Consider the following 17,468-nt stretch of genomic DNA (forward strand, 5'->3'; position numbering starts at 1 on the left):
TCTTCTGTTTTGCAGTGTAGGAAGAGAGTCCTTGTGACAAACACAGTACTTATTACGGGTATGAGAGATCTTGTTGAAAGTTCATGAAGTTTACACACCTTATTTTAATATAATACATGAAGAAAAAGTCCAATCTTTTGATTACAGAATGAGACATCAAAATTCCATATTTCTAAATAAAAAAAAGGACACGTGAATGGATAGATCCGAAATGCATCTTATTGTCATCTTTAATTACATGATGTCATTAAATATACAATGAAAAAAGTATCCATAATTCGTGCACAGGTGTGACTTCTTCACATTCACTCACTTCAATAAATATAAAATAATGAGATCCATCCTACATACATGAATATAATAATTATACTGTAACACCAAGATAATTTGTCGTAAATTGTGGTATGTAACGCCATTATACCCTAAGGTAAATCATGTAATTTTCCAGAACAGGACAACTGTTTATGGTTCTCTGGATCCAGCCTTCTGGCGGTTCCTTCCGTTGTTTCTTCTGTGGGTGGATTTTTGTACGGGTAATTCCTTCAATAGATGGCTCGTGAGCTGGCAGCACCTTCAGCGTATGTTTCCTCTGGCAGGTAGCTCCTCGCTGAGGTGGGACCTGCAGACTAACTTCTGCGGGAGGGTACTCATCCTATAAGTTTATCAAAAGAGAGTTCTCTCACAATTACAAATATCCTTAAACAAGTATACTTTGGTGACACGTCCACAATAGCCGTTGTTGCAAGACCCTCTGGGATCATTGCAGATCCACGAACCCCATGTATTGGGGACGATGCTATTCCCTGATGGAATTCGGAAGTAGACATGTTTTCTCTGCAGCTACCATCACTGATGGCCACTGTATTACTGAATTACAGGATCTAACATAATCTTTTTTATTTTTTCTTTAAAAAAATAGTGTACATTATCGCATTACATGATCGTATGCAATACATTCAATTTCACATAATCTCTAATAACATTTCATACTAATAGGCACTTTGATACAATTCACACAACACATACCTTACTATAACACTATTTCTTCTTTTTTTTTTAAACTGGTGCAAGTCTGCATGTACATCTCGAGATTTCGACACTAAAAATATATCTCGCACAATCATTCACGAATATCCAGGACCTTGCCAATGGTAACAGTCCTGCACCAACAGGTTAGCTCGCTTCTGAGAGCACCGTATGGTACACTGAACACCTCGCAGAGGTGCATCTCAGGTACTCCGTAGACTGTCAACAATTTGTGCCTAAGACTGGTTTTACTGCACTGCAAATAAAGATGTCAACAGCACTGAAAAATATGTACATTGTCATCGTTGCTCTTCTCCTAAACATTACAAATCACATCTCCATAAAACCACGAGAAAAAAAATCCACTTATGACCAATTAGAGAGATAAAAACGTGCGAGTCTCGTGTGAATTGTCTGTTTGTTTAAGTTTGTGTGTGTGTGTGTGTGTGTGTGTGTGTGTGTGTGTGTGTGTGTCAATAAAACCATAAAAACGAGGATGTCACACGGGAGAGACGCCGTTGCTGTTGAGGAGCTTGTCATCACCAAGAGACTTGCTGCTCAACATCGAAGTGGTGTCCATAGGCACCAAGTCAGTGTGAGGATCACTGGCGTTTTTGTCTGGTTGAGCCTTAGCCTCGTCTGTCTGGTTGAGACTGACGACCTCCGGGGTGGGTATCTTGTAAAAATGTCGGGCCACGACGGACAACACCACCAGCTGGCCCAGGAGCAGGGCGTTAAGCAAGGCTGTGGGAAGGCAATAAATATTAGTTCGTAACAACACCACCAGCTGGCCCAGGAGCAGGGCGTTATGTAAGGCTGTGGGAAGGCAATAAATATTAGTTCATAACAATGTTAGGATTTGATCTTCTATCTTGATGAGGTTATAACTGCACCTAACACTGTTAAGTTCATAACTTCCGATCTTTCTTTAGATGTGTAACTGTAAAAAAAAAACTTATTACACAATTATATACTTTTGGTATACTCAAACATCCTTAAGTCTCTACAGTAATAATTTAACTGAGTTCATGTGTTGCGTTACATAAGAGCTTCAGAATATCGACTCGGCTTGAGACGTGACCCAACTGATGGGAATATGTTGGGAAGCCACGACAGCTACCCAAACCTAGTGGTGTACAGGGAGGTGCACTCCACGGGTTCATCGTTCGCTCTCCTGGGTGAAGCTCCGAACGTTCGTTCGAACAGGAGTCAAATGAGGCCTTTCACCTATTCTCGCGAACTTACATTTCTTTACGAAAGTTGTGTATCTTAAATTTCATAAATTCCCTAATCCATCAAGTACAGTAACATCATCTTTACGGTACAATAAACCTCTCACAGACACACACGAGACGAAATCTTGAGTCTGACGACCCAGTCATGTTTCACCACCATGTCTGCTCACATACCAATCATTCTCACACGTCTCGTTATCTCGTTACATGAGCCAACAATCATGACAAAATATTTGTCCTTTACAGTACGAAGAGCTTCTCTGCACAGTCAAGTACAGTCGTCACATTATACGAATAAACAAGTTATATATCTATAACTTGTATTATCATCGTGAGCGTTTTATAGAGCACTATGACATATACGAGACGGCGCGACATATATACATTTTACTAAGAGTAGAGTGATTTAGAAAACGAGCTCAGCAAGCCAGAGTATAAGCAAGTATATAAGAAAAGTATATACGCAAACTTGACGATGGAGCTGTACTGACAAAGACATGTTGTTGCTGAATATGACAAAAAGTCTTGAGTGTTTCGCTAAGGTATATACTAATCAAGCCTTTGTTTCACACGTGGAATGAACTACACATGAACTGACTCAATCTCTGAACTACGCTTATCACCATAGGATGACAATGGCTACATTTTACCACATGGAAGCATGGCCAAGCTGTGGTGGGCTGTGACATGGATAGGAATGATACAATGGCTAGCCTGCACTACACTGAGATATGGCTACTCCGTGCGAAAAAGACATGTCTACACTTTATTACACGAGACACGGCTACACTGCACTAGACTGAGCCATGGCAACAATGCACTAAAGTAAGAAACTGCTATATTCCGCTACACCGAGGACACCGCTACACTACACGCTAGATTGGCACTATGTAGCTAATTCATCTTTCTGTGTGCGCATCCATTCTCGTTTGCGGATACACATGTACTTGCCAGTGTTCAAGACTGATCATCCAATAACACAAATGGAAATTATTTAGCTCTATTAAATCATGCTGGCCTTTTGTCAACAACAAAGATTCCCTTCAACTCAAGACTATGGTCCCCCCCCTTTGCAATATCAACCGTTTTCTGTGATCCCGTTCATGCAGAACCTTCAGCGAACTCACTGTTAGCGAACACCCTGGGCGAGATGGGCGGCAGACAGGGGATGGCCCCAGAAGGCACCAGGATAGAGTTGATGATAATGGCCTGTAGCCGCAGGAAGACCAGGCAAAGCTGGAACGTCACGATCTTGGCCTTGTAGTGGAACTCCTGGAGCTGCCTCAAGGACGCCTTGAAGCCCACGATGAAGGCCCAGAGGCCGAAGAAAAAGGAAGTCGTCGAGATTATGTAGATATAGATGTAGGCGTTGTTCGGGCTCATGTCCATGTGGGTGTACCTGGGAAGAGGGATGGATGCATGTAGCAACCTAGAATAATAATAACAACATGATGCTTCCCAATGGGTATTCATAAAATGGAAAAGGTGACGTATATCATCTATGCAAGAGATTATAATGTTACCGGTAAGGGAGTTAACTTCTGGAGGTTTCAATGCGTAAGGTGACATAGATATTGGAAGTTCATTCGTGAGGCTAACGCACGATAACCTTCAAATTCCACCTCCCTTACCTTCACTCACTTAGGTTGAGGAAACCTTGACCCCTGGTTACCTTAGGCCAAATCGCTCCCCTCTGGAGGAGCTGGGGTTGGGAGGTTACTCTCTGTTTTGCTATCTAGTTCCCTACTTTTTAATAATCTCGTTATGAACTATCAGGTCTCCTATCATCTCTTCCTTCCCTATGTGGTCTCTCACGGACCAATATCACTACCGACATCTGTCAATAATTCTCTTTTCCCTTCCCTCACACCAGTAGGACACCTTCCACCTCTCTATGTCCACACACACATTACAGATGACCACCACCCACTCCCTCCCAGGATCCTCCTCTAAACCCTACTGAACACAGCTTTTTGCCCCTGATGTACTGACCATCCCTCCATCGACAGGGTGACTTGGATAATGGAGAGGAGCAGCTGGACCCACAGGTGTTGCAGCACCAGGACCTTGAGGAAGCGGATCTGTCGTCTGGGAAGAGAATAGAAATGGTGAAACGCGAGGACTAACGGCGACTCAAGTCCAGGGTAAATAACACCTTACTTATGCATTCCATAAATCATGATGGTTCACCGAATCTCAAAGTTCTATTAATATATTTCATGATCTTGTGTGTACAGTGATTAAAATAAGACTGTCTCCAGTGATCACTCACAATATGAAGAAATAAGACAGTAAACATGGCCATTAACTGCTGTCCACGTCATGTTTATATCACTCATGAGCGCTAAGTAGTTCTGGCGTTTGTTGTGCTAACGATGCGAGACTTACTTGCTCACTGTGACCTGCGGGAAGATGCAGCAGGGCCAGCAGCAGCATGGAGGTCCCTTCCAGGGGAGCACAGCCCCTTCCATCTTGGCCACAAACCGCGACTCCCCTCCGAAGTACTTAAGCGTAAGGACGAGGAACTCGTACATGCAGAAGGCAAACCACAGCTGCGCAGCGGCGTCCAGGAATAAGTTAGCTTTCTGGAAGAGCAGCCCGAGGTAGCTGCAGACCCCCAGCACCTGCAGAAGAAGCCAAGGAAAGAGGTTATTCTTCAGGTTCTTCAGCTCCCCTGAGGAACACCAAAGTACTCTCAAAGGAATACATAAACTGCGATCCTTTGAGAAGTACCTCCATAAACTTTGGTCCTGGGTCAAAATATTCGTCTGTATTTCACAACAGGGACATCAGATCACCCGTCATCGCCCGAGACGGTTTGACAAAACAACAGAAACCTGATTATACTCAAGTGGAAATATGTTTTACAAACAATACCAGTATGAACTAGTCATCGTTACCACAGCAGGAGGTAAACTCTACAACACTTGGTGGGGTGAGGGGGAGTTATTGACATCCCGTCACTCCCAGGACCTTTCTATGTTAGAGGGACTCACCGGGTAGACGGTGAGGACGACTGTTGTCGTCCCCTTGTGTCGGGTGTGGCAGAAGTTGATGACGTGGGAGGCGGTGTCGAAGAACAGTCCCAGCAGTGAGATGAGCGCCACCGTGGCCAGTCCCAGAAGCACCCATCCAGCCACGCCCAGAACTGTGAAGGAGCGAGGTTGGCAAGGGTTAGTAGAGCGGTACTGTTGGCAACGCGTCCGTAGAGCAGAAAATGTGGAGTATTATTTATAAACTTCCCCAGGACCCCTTTTTTCCAAGAGCTCCTGCAAACTCAGAGGCTGCGCTACTTCCAGCAGCAGGGAAATGAAGGATCCCTCTGGAGTAAGAAGTTCTTGGACGAGACCGGTGCTCCTGACGATATACAGCCACGCCAAAGGCCACTTTACACTCGCGGTGTAATCCCACAAGGGTGGAGTTCCCTAACACCTCGAAGGTCTGGATGAATGACCTCGTCCGTTGATAAGGTCATTATAGGGAATGACCTGACGTATGTAATGGCTTCTACCTTACTGATACTCCTAATAACTGTGACATCAACAATACTCTCTGCCTGGGACTCTATTTCTCTTCGGGGGAAAAAACCACAGACATCTTACCGACAATCTGTGAACGTAGCACACACACACACACACACACACATATATATATATATATATATATATATATATATATATATATATATATATATTGGAAAGGATCACAATTTTGCGCGTAATCAAGATATTCCTATGAGTCCACGGGGAAAGTGAAACACGAAAAGTTCCCAAGTGCACTTTCGTGCAATAGTCACATCATCAGGGGAGACACAAGAGAGAAATATAACAGTCAGTTAATATTACGGTGACATGAATATCATAATGATATTCAGAATCGAAAAACCAGCCAAGTATCTTGGGTAAGACTTGTTAACTCATTTGGGCTTTATAATGGTCCTGCAAATGCAGGTGTTCGGTATTAAAGTGAGACTTCACACATATCGACATGTGGTTCAGACCATTGAACAGCACGTTGTCCCCCGTGTATCACATAGCTCCAGACCGTTCTATCCCGTACACGCATCCCACCCTTGTCTTGAAACGGCATCTCCGTTTTCCACAGTAAATGAAAACATTACACCCTTAGTCCAGAAGAGACTGAGAGAGAGAGAGAGAGAGAGAGAGAGAGAGGAGAGAGAGAGAGAGAGAGAGAGAGAGAGAGAGAGAGAGAGAGAGAGAGGAATACTTAATAATGACGAGACTTGCAAAGCGGCAGGGTGAGCACGTAGCGCTCACCAGAACAAAACCTAGAATTAAGAACAACGAGTCGTATGACTTGCGTGCTGTGAAGCGTAATGTGCGAGGTAAGGAGAGAACAGCAAGCAGGGTCAAAGATGGGGGAACTTGATAGCCAAGGCAGTGTTTACTTTGCGCTGCTGTCACTAACCCTCTCTGACACCCATGGGGTTGTATTTCCCTGGTCGAGAGAGAGAGAGAGAGAGAGAGAGAGAGAGAGAGAGAGAGAGAGAGAGAGAGAGAGAGAGAGAGAGAATGCGCCGCAGTCTTGGCACAGTCACTCGTGGGGAGGAAGGGGGGGGGGGTCGCCTGGTGCAGTAGTACTAGCCACACTCACCACTACGAGTCATTCCTCCTCCTCCTCCTCCTCCACCCAAAGTTGGGTCACTGACTAACGCAGGTACACAGCAGAGCTCAGGACGGCGTCATGTACTCCCGTGCTCTGATCGCGAGACGGTATCTTAAAGTCTCTCTCATAATTCACGTGAGTCAGCGATCTTCAGGATACGAAGGAGTCGCCAGTGGGGGGCTGAAATCAGCTTACCCCTTTCTTGGGGGTTCGACAGACGGGCCATGAAAGGTACCGTTCGTTAAGAATCAAAAGCTTCGAAGAGAGTCAGCTTTCTCGAGTAAGGATGCAAATCATAAACCAAATACATGATCAGCACGTATGGTCATGTCGTAATACACCTAAGACTAAGAAGTACAAAGAGTCTGCACTCTGGAGAGAGAGAGAGAGAGAGAGAGAGAGAGAGAGAGAGAGAGAGAGAGAGAGAGAGAGAGAGAAAGAGAGAGAGAGCCCGACATAAGTGAAACAACACCGGATCTGAAATGTGTGTCGTGAGGGCAAAGTGTCCGTGGATACAATGAAGCTCAGTTCCGCTCTTCCTTCGAACCAAGGTGCCTATTTCGGTTCAATCTTCAAACCAGAGCTTTACGATCCGGGTCCATCCGACTTCAAAAACATAGACCCGGCTGCGCAGGCCGCCTTGTGACGTCACGCGGCCCTGAACCCTAAGTTGCAAGGAAACTGTGAGGGAAGTTATGGATGCTGTGAGGGAAGTTATGGATGCTGTGAGGGAAGTTATGGATGCTGTGAGGGAAGTTATGGATGCTGTGAGGGAAGTTATGGATGCTGTGAGGGAAGTTATGGATGCTGTGAGGGAAGTTATGGATGCTGTGAGGGAAGTTATGGATGCTGTGAGGGAAGTTATGGATGCTGTGAGGGAAGTTATGGATGCTGTGAGGGAAGTTATGGATGCTGTGAGGGAAGTTATGGATGCTGTGAGGGAAGTTATGGATGCTGTGAGGGAAGTTATGGATGCTGTGAGGGAAGTTATGGATGCTGTGAGGGAAGTTATGGATGCTGTGAGGGAAGTTATGGATGCTGTGAGGGAAGTTATGGATGCTGTGAGGGAAGTTATGGATGCTGTGAGGGAAGTTATGGATGCTGTGAGGGAAGTTATGGATGCTGTGAGGGAAGTTATGGATGCTGTGAGGGAAGTTATGGATGCTGTGAGGGAAGTTATGGATGCTGTGAGGGAAGTTATGGATGCTGTGAGGGAAGTTATGGATGCTGTGAGGGAAGTTATGGATGCTGTGAGGGAAGTTATGGATGCTGTGAGGGAAGTTATGGATGCTGTGAGGGAAGTTATGGATGCTGTGAGGGAAGTTATGGATGCTGTGAGGGAAGTTATGGATGCTGTGAGGGAAGTTATGGATGCTGTGAGGGAAGTTATGGATGCTGTGAGGGAAGTTATGGATGCTGTGAGGGAAGTTATGGATGCTGTGAGGGAAGTTATGGATGCTGTGAGGGAAGTTATGGATGCTGTGAGGGAAGTTATGGATGCTGTGAGGGAAGTTATGGATGCTGTGAGGGAAGTTATGGATGCTGTGAGGGAAGTTATGGATGCTGTGAGGGAAGTTATGGATGCTGTGAGGGAAGTTATGGATGCTGTGAGGGAAGTTATGGATGCTGTGAGGGAAGTTATGGATGCTGTGAGGGAAGTTATGGATGCTGTGAGGGAAGTTATGGATGCTGTGAGGGAAGTTATGGATGCTGTGAGGGAAGTTATGGAAACTGTGAGGGAAGTTATGGATGCTGTGAGGGAAGTTATGGATACTTGTGAGGAAAGGTACAGAAAGCGTGAGCCAAATGTAGATGAATTTACGTTTTCGTTAGCCCTGTACCAGAACGTTTTCTTTGTTTAGGGCCAATGACGTAGCATACAGACTCCACCCACATGCGTAGGGGTCGACTTGGTACATAAAGGCGTAGCTCCCAATTACCTACAGTATGTTGTCGCCTCTCCCGTCCCCTCTCACTCTGGAATTCTGTTCTACCTCAATTCAAAAATGAAACACAAGGACCATTTCTTTGACAAGATCGGGAAAATGAAACCCAGTTGTCCAAATACCCCAGATCAAATTCTATAATGAATACATTTCCATAACGATTTCAATTCGTAACTCCCTTCGACTATGGTAGAGCCAGACACATCCTTCGTCCCCAGCATCACCTACCAGCCTCTACAAGTCTAGCATCTGAAGCAAAGCAGCTCTTAAATTCTAACACCGTTCAAGTAAGAGGATTCAAGTGCATATAAATCTTCGAGCAAAGAGTCTATTGAAGAAGTTAATGGACGACGTATCTTCAAGGAAACAGAATAACTACGAGCACTGAATGGCGTAGCTATGATCATAAATTCTCTCTCTCTCTCTCTCTCTCTCTCTCTCTCTCTCTCTCTCTCTCTCTCTCTCTCTCTCTCTCTCTCTCTCTCAGCGTCGTCGTGACTGAAGAACATTGAGACAAATCTGATCTCGGGAAATTCATAGATATAACGACAGATGAACAAAGAGGAACCGATCCTTTGGAGAAATAAACAAGACCAAAAAAATCAATGGTAAAAAAAAGACGTAAAAAAAAGCGTAAATTCAGTCAGTGTTGCTAGTATTAAAGTAGAGAGACAAAACAAATCAACAATTCTCTTTTCTTTCATACATATTCACCAATTTCCCGCGTTAGCGAGGTAGCGTTAACAGAGGAGTGAGCCTTGGAGGGAATAGCCTCACTTGGCCCCTTTCTCTGTTCCTTCTTTTAGAAAACTGAAAAAAAACATGGAGGTGAGGATTTTAACTATGCTAAAGACAACAAATCTCTGCAGTTGTTCTTCCTTCCTGACGTCTCCTTCAGGAGCCAAAAGCCAGCCAAAGGGAAGGTCCCCCGCAGGAGGAGAAGAACACTAAAAAATAAACCCACTGTTGACGCTACGAACTCCGGTAACACACGGTCAAGATTTGTTGTTGGCTCCTGTTGTGGCGTGTGGCAGCGGCGAAGTCAACAACTGTACCTTTGGCTGCTACACCTTGATCAGATCTGGTCACAGTCTACATCCCGCATTCATTTCGTATGCAATGCCTTTGCATACTTTAATCTCGCGATTGTAAAAAAAAAAAAAAAAAGATAGAAATATATGATTACAAACTATACCAAATGAATAATCGGTAACGAGGGCAAAAAAAAAAAATGGGTGATTTTTTTTTCTTTTTTTTTTCAGTCGACGAATTTCACAAAGAAAACGAAGCCGCATGAAAATGGGATGCCGCTGCAAGAATTGTTTTGGCGAGGAGGCCCAACACTGTCGCGAGATACTGGCTGGCGTACTGGCTAGCAGTATAGGAGTGGGTCACAGAAGCGAGGAGATGCTGTCGTGATACACGAGACACAGAGAGAGAGAGAGAGAGAGAGAGAGAGAGAGAGAGAGAGAGAGAGAGAGAGGAATACTTAATAATGACGAGACTTGCAAAGCGGCAGGGTGAGCACGTAGCGCTCACCAGAACAAAACCTAGAATTAAGAACAACGAGTCGTGTGACTTGCGTGCTGTGAAGCGTAATGTGCGAGGTAAGGAGAGAACAGCAAGCAGGGTCAAGGATGGGGGAACTTGATAGCCAAGGCAGTGTGTTTACTTTGCGCTGCTGTCACTAACCCTCTCTGACACCCATGGGGTTGTATTTCCCTGGTCGAGAGAGAGAGAGAGAGAGAGAGAGAGAGAGAGAGAGAGAGAGAGAGAGAGAGAGAGAGAGAGAGAGAGAGAGAGAGAGAGAGAGAGAGCATCTAAGCAAGAAGGCAACAAAGGGTGAAAGGGGGGTGGGGGGAAAAACAGATGTAGATGCTTGTAAGTCCTCGACAGGTGTACTTGTACACTCAGTATCAACAAGGTGCAGGAGGCCTTGTAGGCACTTGTAGACTACTACAAGCAGCAGAAGACGTTCCGACAGATCGCTGCGATAGGACGGTGCACACACCAGATAACGTCTCGACAGATCGCTGCGATAGGACGGTGCACACACCAGATAACGTCTCGACAGATCGCTGCGATAGGACGGTGCACACACCAGATAACGTCCCGACAGATCGCTGCGATAGGACGGTGCACACACCAGATAACGTCTCGACAGATCGCTGCGATAGGACGGTGCACACACCAGATAACGTCTCGAGAGATCGCTGCGATAGGACGGTGCACACACCAGATAACGTCTCGACAGATCGCTGCGATAGGACGGTGCACACACCAGATAACGTCCCGACAGATCGCTGCGATAGGACGGTGCACACAACAGATGACCAACAGACATAGCAAAATGTGGACCAATGTAGAGTACTACACTCTGGCGCTAATGATATTATTCGCGTATACGAAAATGCTCGGTAAACCATCATAAGAAGAAAAACGGACTAAGGAGAGATTATCTGTAGTGATCTAAAATACGAAAAACAATGCTTCACTGCAGACAATGAAGTTTGAAACTCATAACCTGAATATTTACACCATAAACGAAGATTATATAACTCATTCTTGATAATTCCCTGGTCAGACACCATTAAAAAAAGAAAAACTCTTCAGTTCTGATCAACGGCCTTGATCACAAATGAATAAAAGACTTGAACTAGTTCAGAGAACAGCAACGAAACCAATTCCGTCCCCTTAGAAATACTGTAAGCTTTATGGAGAATGACTTATAGACCTAACATTAATCTCCTAACAAAATCGCAGACTCCGAGACTAATAACAGGTTTCAGAATACTACATAAGTGTTGAGAACATAACATATGGTAATTCATTCGCATCAGACCGAGGTTCAATGACGAGAGACAATGGTATGAGCATAATAGGATGGAGATGTAAGGACAAAACGCGAACATATTTTCTTATTTTTCTCCTGCTGGAGAGTTACGGAACTTTGATAATAGTCAAAACAAAGCCAATTATAAATCTTCCTTGGAATCATGGGCTAGACAACTACTTCACCGATTCTCCTTATCAGTAAATGGTCCTCTTTAATGAATAATAAATTCAGATGCTACTCTTTCGTAGCCTAGCTACCATAAAGGTTCGAAGTGGCAATCCTTATCCTATAAATCTTCCATGCCACTACCATTATGACATGGTGTTTCTTCTCACTTTTTCCCCCATTATAAGCAATCGAGGCGGAGGGAGGGGTGGCTGGGGGAAATGCCCTCTTTGTAATCATGCTTCTTTCACAGGTAAACCTCGACACGGACCATCACATCTCCTGGTTTTCTGTCTTCCCTATTGCTATCCCATGGGCGTGCTGGTATCTCTCGAGCGGGTGCACGATGATCTCCATTAAGGTTTCCCTGGTGTAGTGTCAGTGACTTAGGGTCTGGCTCCCCCCCCCCTGCCTTGCAACACGTACTCCCCACAACAATTTTCCTGTAAACATGGCACTTCTCATGCTCTCCTAAAACACCTCTCCCTCGAGTTTTCTCTCGCCTCCAACTCTCATTCTTGTCTTTTCAATGAGCATTTGTTTCTCGTATGACCATTTCATCATATCATTCTTTCTTTCCTTACGATTGTTTATGTGTTTTTCGCCTGTTGATTTACTGCCTTCCTACATGTCTCCCTCTCACTCATCAGACGCTTTCATTTGTCATTCTTCTTCGTCAGTCGGGCCTCTCCTTCCTCTTATTTACTTCCTGCTCTTTGTCTTTCCTCTTGGTCACGTCCTCCGCTAAATCTGTTGGGTGTGTGAGGCAGCCAGCGAATGCCAAGGCTGTTCCCAATGCCCTGAAACAGCGGCCTTCAGACGGCTACCTCACTCCCCCCGACCCAGCGACACGTTCTTTCTTTTAGGTATTTCCTCGTAAACACCAACCCAGATTCCGCCGCTTCCCGTGAGGCTCACGGTGAGCAGGAGGAGCATCAGTGACCTGTCATCTGAACCACTTTACGAAAGCCATCCACTTGTTATATCAGCCCAAGGCAGACTGGTGACCTATGTGGTGGGGGGAGGATCGTGTTGGTGAACTGAGGGTGGGACTGGGCAATGGCTGCTGCAGTGGTGATGAGAGGAGACGGGACGTGGATAATGTAGTCTGGGTAGAACGAGTCTGACAGTTGTGGTTAGGGAGGGTATGTGGGTGTGGCTGCTAACAGGATGGGAAAAAAGGAGGGAGTGACAGCTGATGGTACAAGGAAGAAAGGAGGGGGCGTTGGGCGGGGGGCGTGGTGTGGGGGAGAGAGAGAGAGAGAGAGAGAGAGAGAGAGAGAGAGAGAGAGAGAGAGAGAGAGAGAGAGAGAGAGAGAGAGAGAGAGAGAGAGAGAGTGGCCGCTACGGTGAGGGGGAATATCAGGCGTTTGCTATGGTACGGGGTGAGGATACGTGTTTTGCTAGGGAAGGAGAGGCGGGGCAGTTGTAGCAGTGGTGAGGCAAGAGGGGTGCTGATGGTCAGCTGAGGGACGACAAGCCACCTGAGGACGGATGAAAAGGTGCGACAGAAGGTGCTATGGTAGTGAAGGGCAAGACGATGGAGGAGGATTGGGACACAGCAGTGGAAGAAGGGTGGAGGTGCGACAGCGGAGGGAGTGGCAAGAGGAGGAAGCGCACGTGATAACAACAGAGCCAACAGAACTACAACATCTAGAAGTATCTGACCACTTGGCAGGTCCCCCACCTGCCACGGCGTCGTCGGACCCGCGCCAGGAGCAACGCCTGAAACTAGCGCACCTGAGAACACGAACGTAGCACAAGGCTTTGTGTTACGTCCTCAGTCACGGCGTTGCGTCTCAATGTTTAGGATGAACGAAAACACAATCCAGCGGTTGACAGGGAAGGAGAACTGTCACTACGAAGGGAAGTTTTTATGAAAAGGTTTCATTGCAAGACGATTATCGTAAATGTCACATGTATGTGTCAGGTGGAGGACGCTGGCACAAGTGATGATGATAGTGACCTGAGCTCCGTCTTCCCCTCCCCTCGCCCCACAGTGAGGGTGATGAGTGATGCTGAACGTCCTTCTTCCCTCCTCTCCCACGGGTAGTGGCCCAACTTCCTTCTGTTCATTCTCCCTCTCCCACAGAGGATGGTAACTTCCCTCTCCTCCTCCCAACCACTTTACCACATAAGACGATGCTAAAGACCCGACTTACTCTCCTTTCTTCCTTATAGTCTCCTTTTCTTCCTTTAACTGCCTCTGATTTATCTATCACACTAGCTGAAAACAGTACCATACATACGTTTCAGTACAGACTTGATACATATTTCGTTTCAAATCCGAGATTAAGTATATTTGCACCTCCTTAGTTATATGAAAAATAAGTACGTCTCTACTCCTACCAAGTTAGTGCATCATGAGTTTCTGTTCTCTTCTAACATCAAAAACTGCCTCGTAAGGAACCAATCGTCTGTTGCTAATCGAATTAAGTTTTATATCGTTATTTCCTCGCCTTCTCCTTTTCCCCTTGTCCTTATCTAATGTATCTTCGTCTATCCTTCAAGTATACCTCACTATCTATATCCACTGCTAAATGATTCATCAAGTGTATCATCTTTTGTTACAGAGAGTGAAGGTCCGTGGGTCGTGATCCCCACCACGCAGCCCAGGCGTCAAGCAGACGATCATAAAAGCCAACGGTATGGAGACTAGGGACCCATCACAGGTGCTTCTTGCCGAGTACAGAGTTCATCCTCCTGCCGTACCATGGCGTCTCCTGATTACCTGTAGGCTCCCCGGGTATCCATGGGGGCCACTAGTAGCCTCTTTAATACGACTCGAGAGGCATTTGAATATCCTCATGCCATTTAGATGCTATTTAATCTTATCTGCCGAGTCGCAGGCCACAAAAAGAGTCTATCTATCCTCGCATATCTAAATACCTGCCAGAATACACCATCATGATTCAAGTCTGTGAATGATATGTACTAAAAAAGTACACAAGAGTAAGTCTGGTCTAAAAATATTCGAGTGACAAATCTAAGTATATGACGTCGGGAGGTACGATAATCAGTCGCTTGTGTACGATATTCACTCCCCATCTGACGCGTAGCAGACTTGAAACAAATGCTTCCCATCGCTCTTAGGCTCTGGCGTTGGAGGAGCAAGGTTTGACTCACGGTGGAGACATATGGAAATACATTCTTCCATGCCAATGTTAAACACATCTGCTGAAACAATGTTAACTGAAGATGTTTATGGTACGAACATGGTGACTGATGTTACGAAAGGAGAGTTCTGATGAAGCTGGTGGGATCACAAACTGTAGTTTGGACTCCTGAGTGGGTTATGTATTCTGATAATGGAGTAGAAATAAAGGGTTGTATTATTGTCATTATCATCATTATGATTTTTCATATACATTTCATCATACTTAGTCGCTGTCTCCCGCGTTAGCGAGGGAGCGCGATGAAACAGACGAAAGAATGGTCTAACCCACCCACATACACATGCATATACATACACGCCCACACAAGAACATATACATACTATACATTTCAACGTATTCATACATATACATACACAGACATGTACATATATACACATGTACATATTCATATTTGCTGCCTTCATCCATACCCACTTATAATAAAGTCATTATCATCATTATTATTACTAATATCGTAGAGGTTTTTATGGATGATAAAGCGTGTCTTAAGTCTGACATCTAATCTACTTCTTTTTTAAGCTTAATCAACTGTCGTTACAGTCTCGAGTAATGGTGACAGACAGTCCATGACATGAGGAGTGACATGGCGTGTGACAGGGCGTGGCTGTGAATCAAGAGCGTTGTGACATGGGGTAGTGACAGGACGAGTACCACAGAGTAATGAAGTGTGTGACAGTGACACGAGGGGGGATTAAAAATGGAGAGGAGTGAGGTGGGGAGGGGTTTGAGGTTGAGTGACACATGGGAGGGAGAGTGACAGGGGTGAGTGAGTGAGGCGACGAGTATGTGCCACTCTTGGGGCGTTCCCAAGGGTGTGGTGGCGTAGTGTGAGCAGAAGGAAACGACACTACCTTATCTCAAGCCACGTTACAGTACGAGACAAAAAGTATCACCAACACTTAAACCCTAAAATCTACTCTCAGTAGATAACCATTTACAAAATCACGTCCCTTATCCCTTAAAATCTACTCTAAGTAGATAACCATTTACAAAATCACGTCCCTTATCCCTTAAAATCTACTCTCAGTAAATAACCATTTACAAAATCACGTTCCTTACCCCTTAAAATCTACTCTTAGTAGATAACCACTTACAAAATCACGTCCCTTATCCCCTGCTGCTTGTAAATGCAAGAGTTTTCGCTGTAGAAAAAGAAAATCGACGTTAATGTAAATCAAACTGTCATGGCTTTGATAAACGGGGTTTTAATGACTTTAAGAACAAAAAAAAAAAAAGGTTTTTCGAGGCAGAATCCTTAGGAATTTGGTATCTAATCGCTATATGGACGATGTTACGGGAGACGGGAAGCGTAACGGCAGCGTAACGGTATGTGACGGATGCAGCGATTTACATCGTCACATCTCCGACCTTGTGACTGGGTTGTTTTTATGAGGTAAATCCAACATATTTATGAGGAGAACGTAACATGTTTATGAGGGATGGATATAGAAAACTGGTATGGTGGCGGGAAGGTGTTGGCAGGCAAAAGTCGATTATATTTTTTCTTCTTATTGCTCGGGTGTGAAGGGGAAGAGGGTAGTGGGAAGACGACCCCGGGAGCGATGGGCGACCCCTGGATACGACAACCGCAGGACTGGAAGACGACCAGCAGGAGGAGAAGACGACAACAGGAGTGGAAGACGACCAGCAAGAGGAGAATACGACCAGCAGAAGACGACGACCACGGGAGGACTAGGAATAGGGTGGAAAGACGAACCCGGATGGGAAGGACGACCCCCAGAGGATAAGACGACTACGGGAGGATAGGGCAACTATGAGACAAGAAAGTTTCCCGGCTATCAATTAGGTCAGGGAACTAAACTACAATCGGAGACTTAACAAGTCTCGATGCACTACGGGAGTAGTGTATCAAGAACACTTGAAGAACGCGTTCCTAAAGATTTTCCAATGCTAGTTTATACCCTGACTGTGACGGCCCTGATGAACTAGGCAGCTGACAGGCCTAAAGCACACAAGAACAACTTCAAAAAAAATCTGAAAGGTTTGATAAAGTCTTAGCTAAAACTTTCGCCTCCATTTTCTGTACTTCAGGGCCCCTAGGTACATGCTCTTCTACAAACATTATACCTCTATATCTTCCTAAATCAATCAAAACCATTATGTTACCAACGGAATGATGGCAGACTGCTCCTTTTTCTTCAGAATATTCGACAATTATGAAGATCCATTTATCTGTTAAAAAACCGCTGTTTCTAAACCTTTCCTATCACCCTGTGCGGATTTGTCCAATGCTAAACCACAGCACAGACGTAACTTCAGGAATGCCATAAGATCACAATATATGGAGACATGGATCAACGTGAGCAAGATCTTGAAAGAAATATTTCCCAGTGAGACAGCTTCACTGAAGTCTGAAAAAAAAATTTAAAGATGAAATCATTGGAAATGTCTCCCCTCTCAACGACAGATAAGCGTTTTCTATTTACGGTGGTTATAC

The 17,468-nt window shown here is 45.1% G+C and overlaps 1 protein-coding gene across 1 annotated transcript in view; it reads right to left on the reverse strand.

Annotated features, from left to right (window-relative positions):
• Window positions 1-212: 212 nt before the first annotated feature.
• Window positions 213-17,468, reverse strand: part of LOC139765687 (organic solute transporter subunit alpha-like) — a 94,181-nt gene continuing 76,925 nt past the window's right edge. The window contains exons 3-7 of the mRNA XM_071693439.1: window positions 5,258-5,409; window positions 4,650-4,885; window positions 4,254-4,349; window positions 3,389-3,660; window positions 213-1,770 (exon numbers count right to left, since the gene is read on the reverse strand). Of these exons, the coding sequence (XP_071549540.1) occupies window positions 1,526-1,770; window positions 3,389-3,660; window positions 4,254-4,349; window positions 4,650-4,885; window positions 5,258-5,409 (1,001 nt within the window). The 3' untranslated portion in view covers window positions 213-1,525. The remainder of the gene's footprint in view (window positions 1,771-3,388; window positions 3,661-4,253; window positions 4,350-4,649; window positions 4,886-5,257; window positions 5,410-17,468) is intronic.

Source organism: Panulirus ornatus, chromosome 55, assembly GCF_036320965.1.
Source record: "Panulirus ornatus isolate Po-2019 chromosome 55, ASM3632096v1, whole genome shotgun sequence".
Lineage (NCBI taxonomy): Eukaryota > Metazoa > Arthropoda > Malacostraca > Decapoda > Palinuridae > Panulirus > Panulirus ornatus.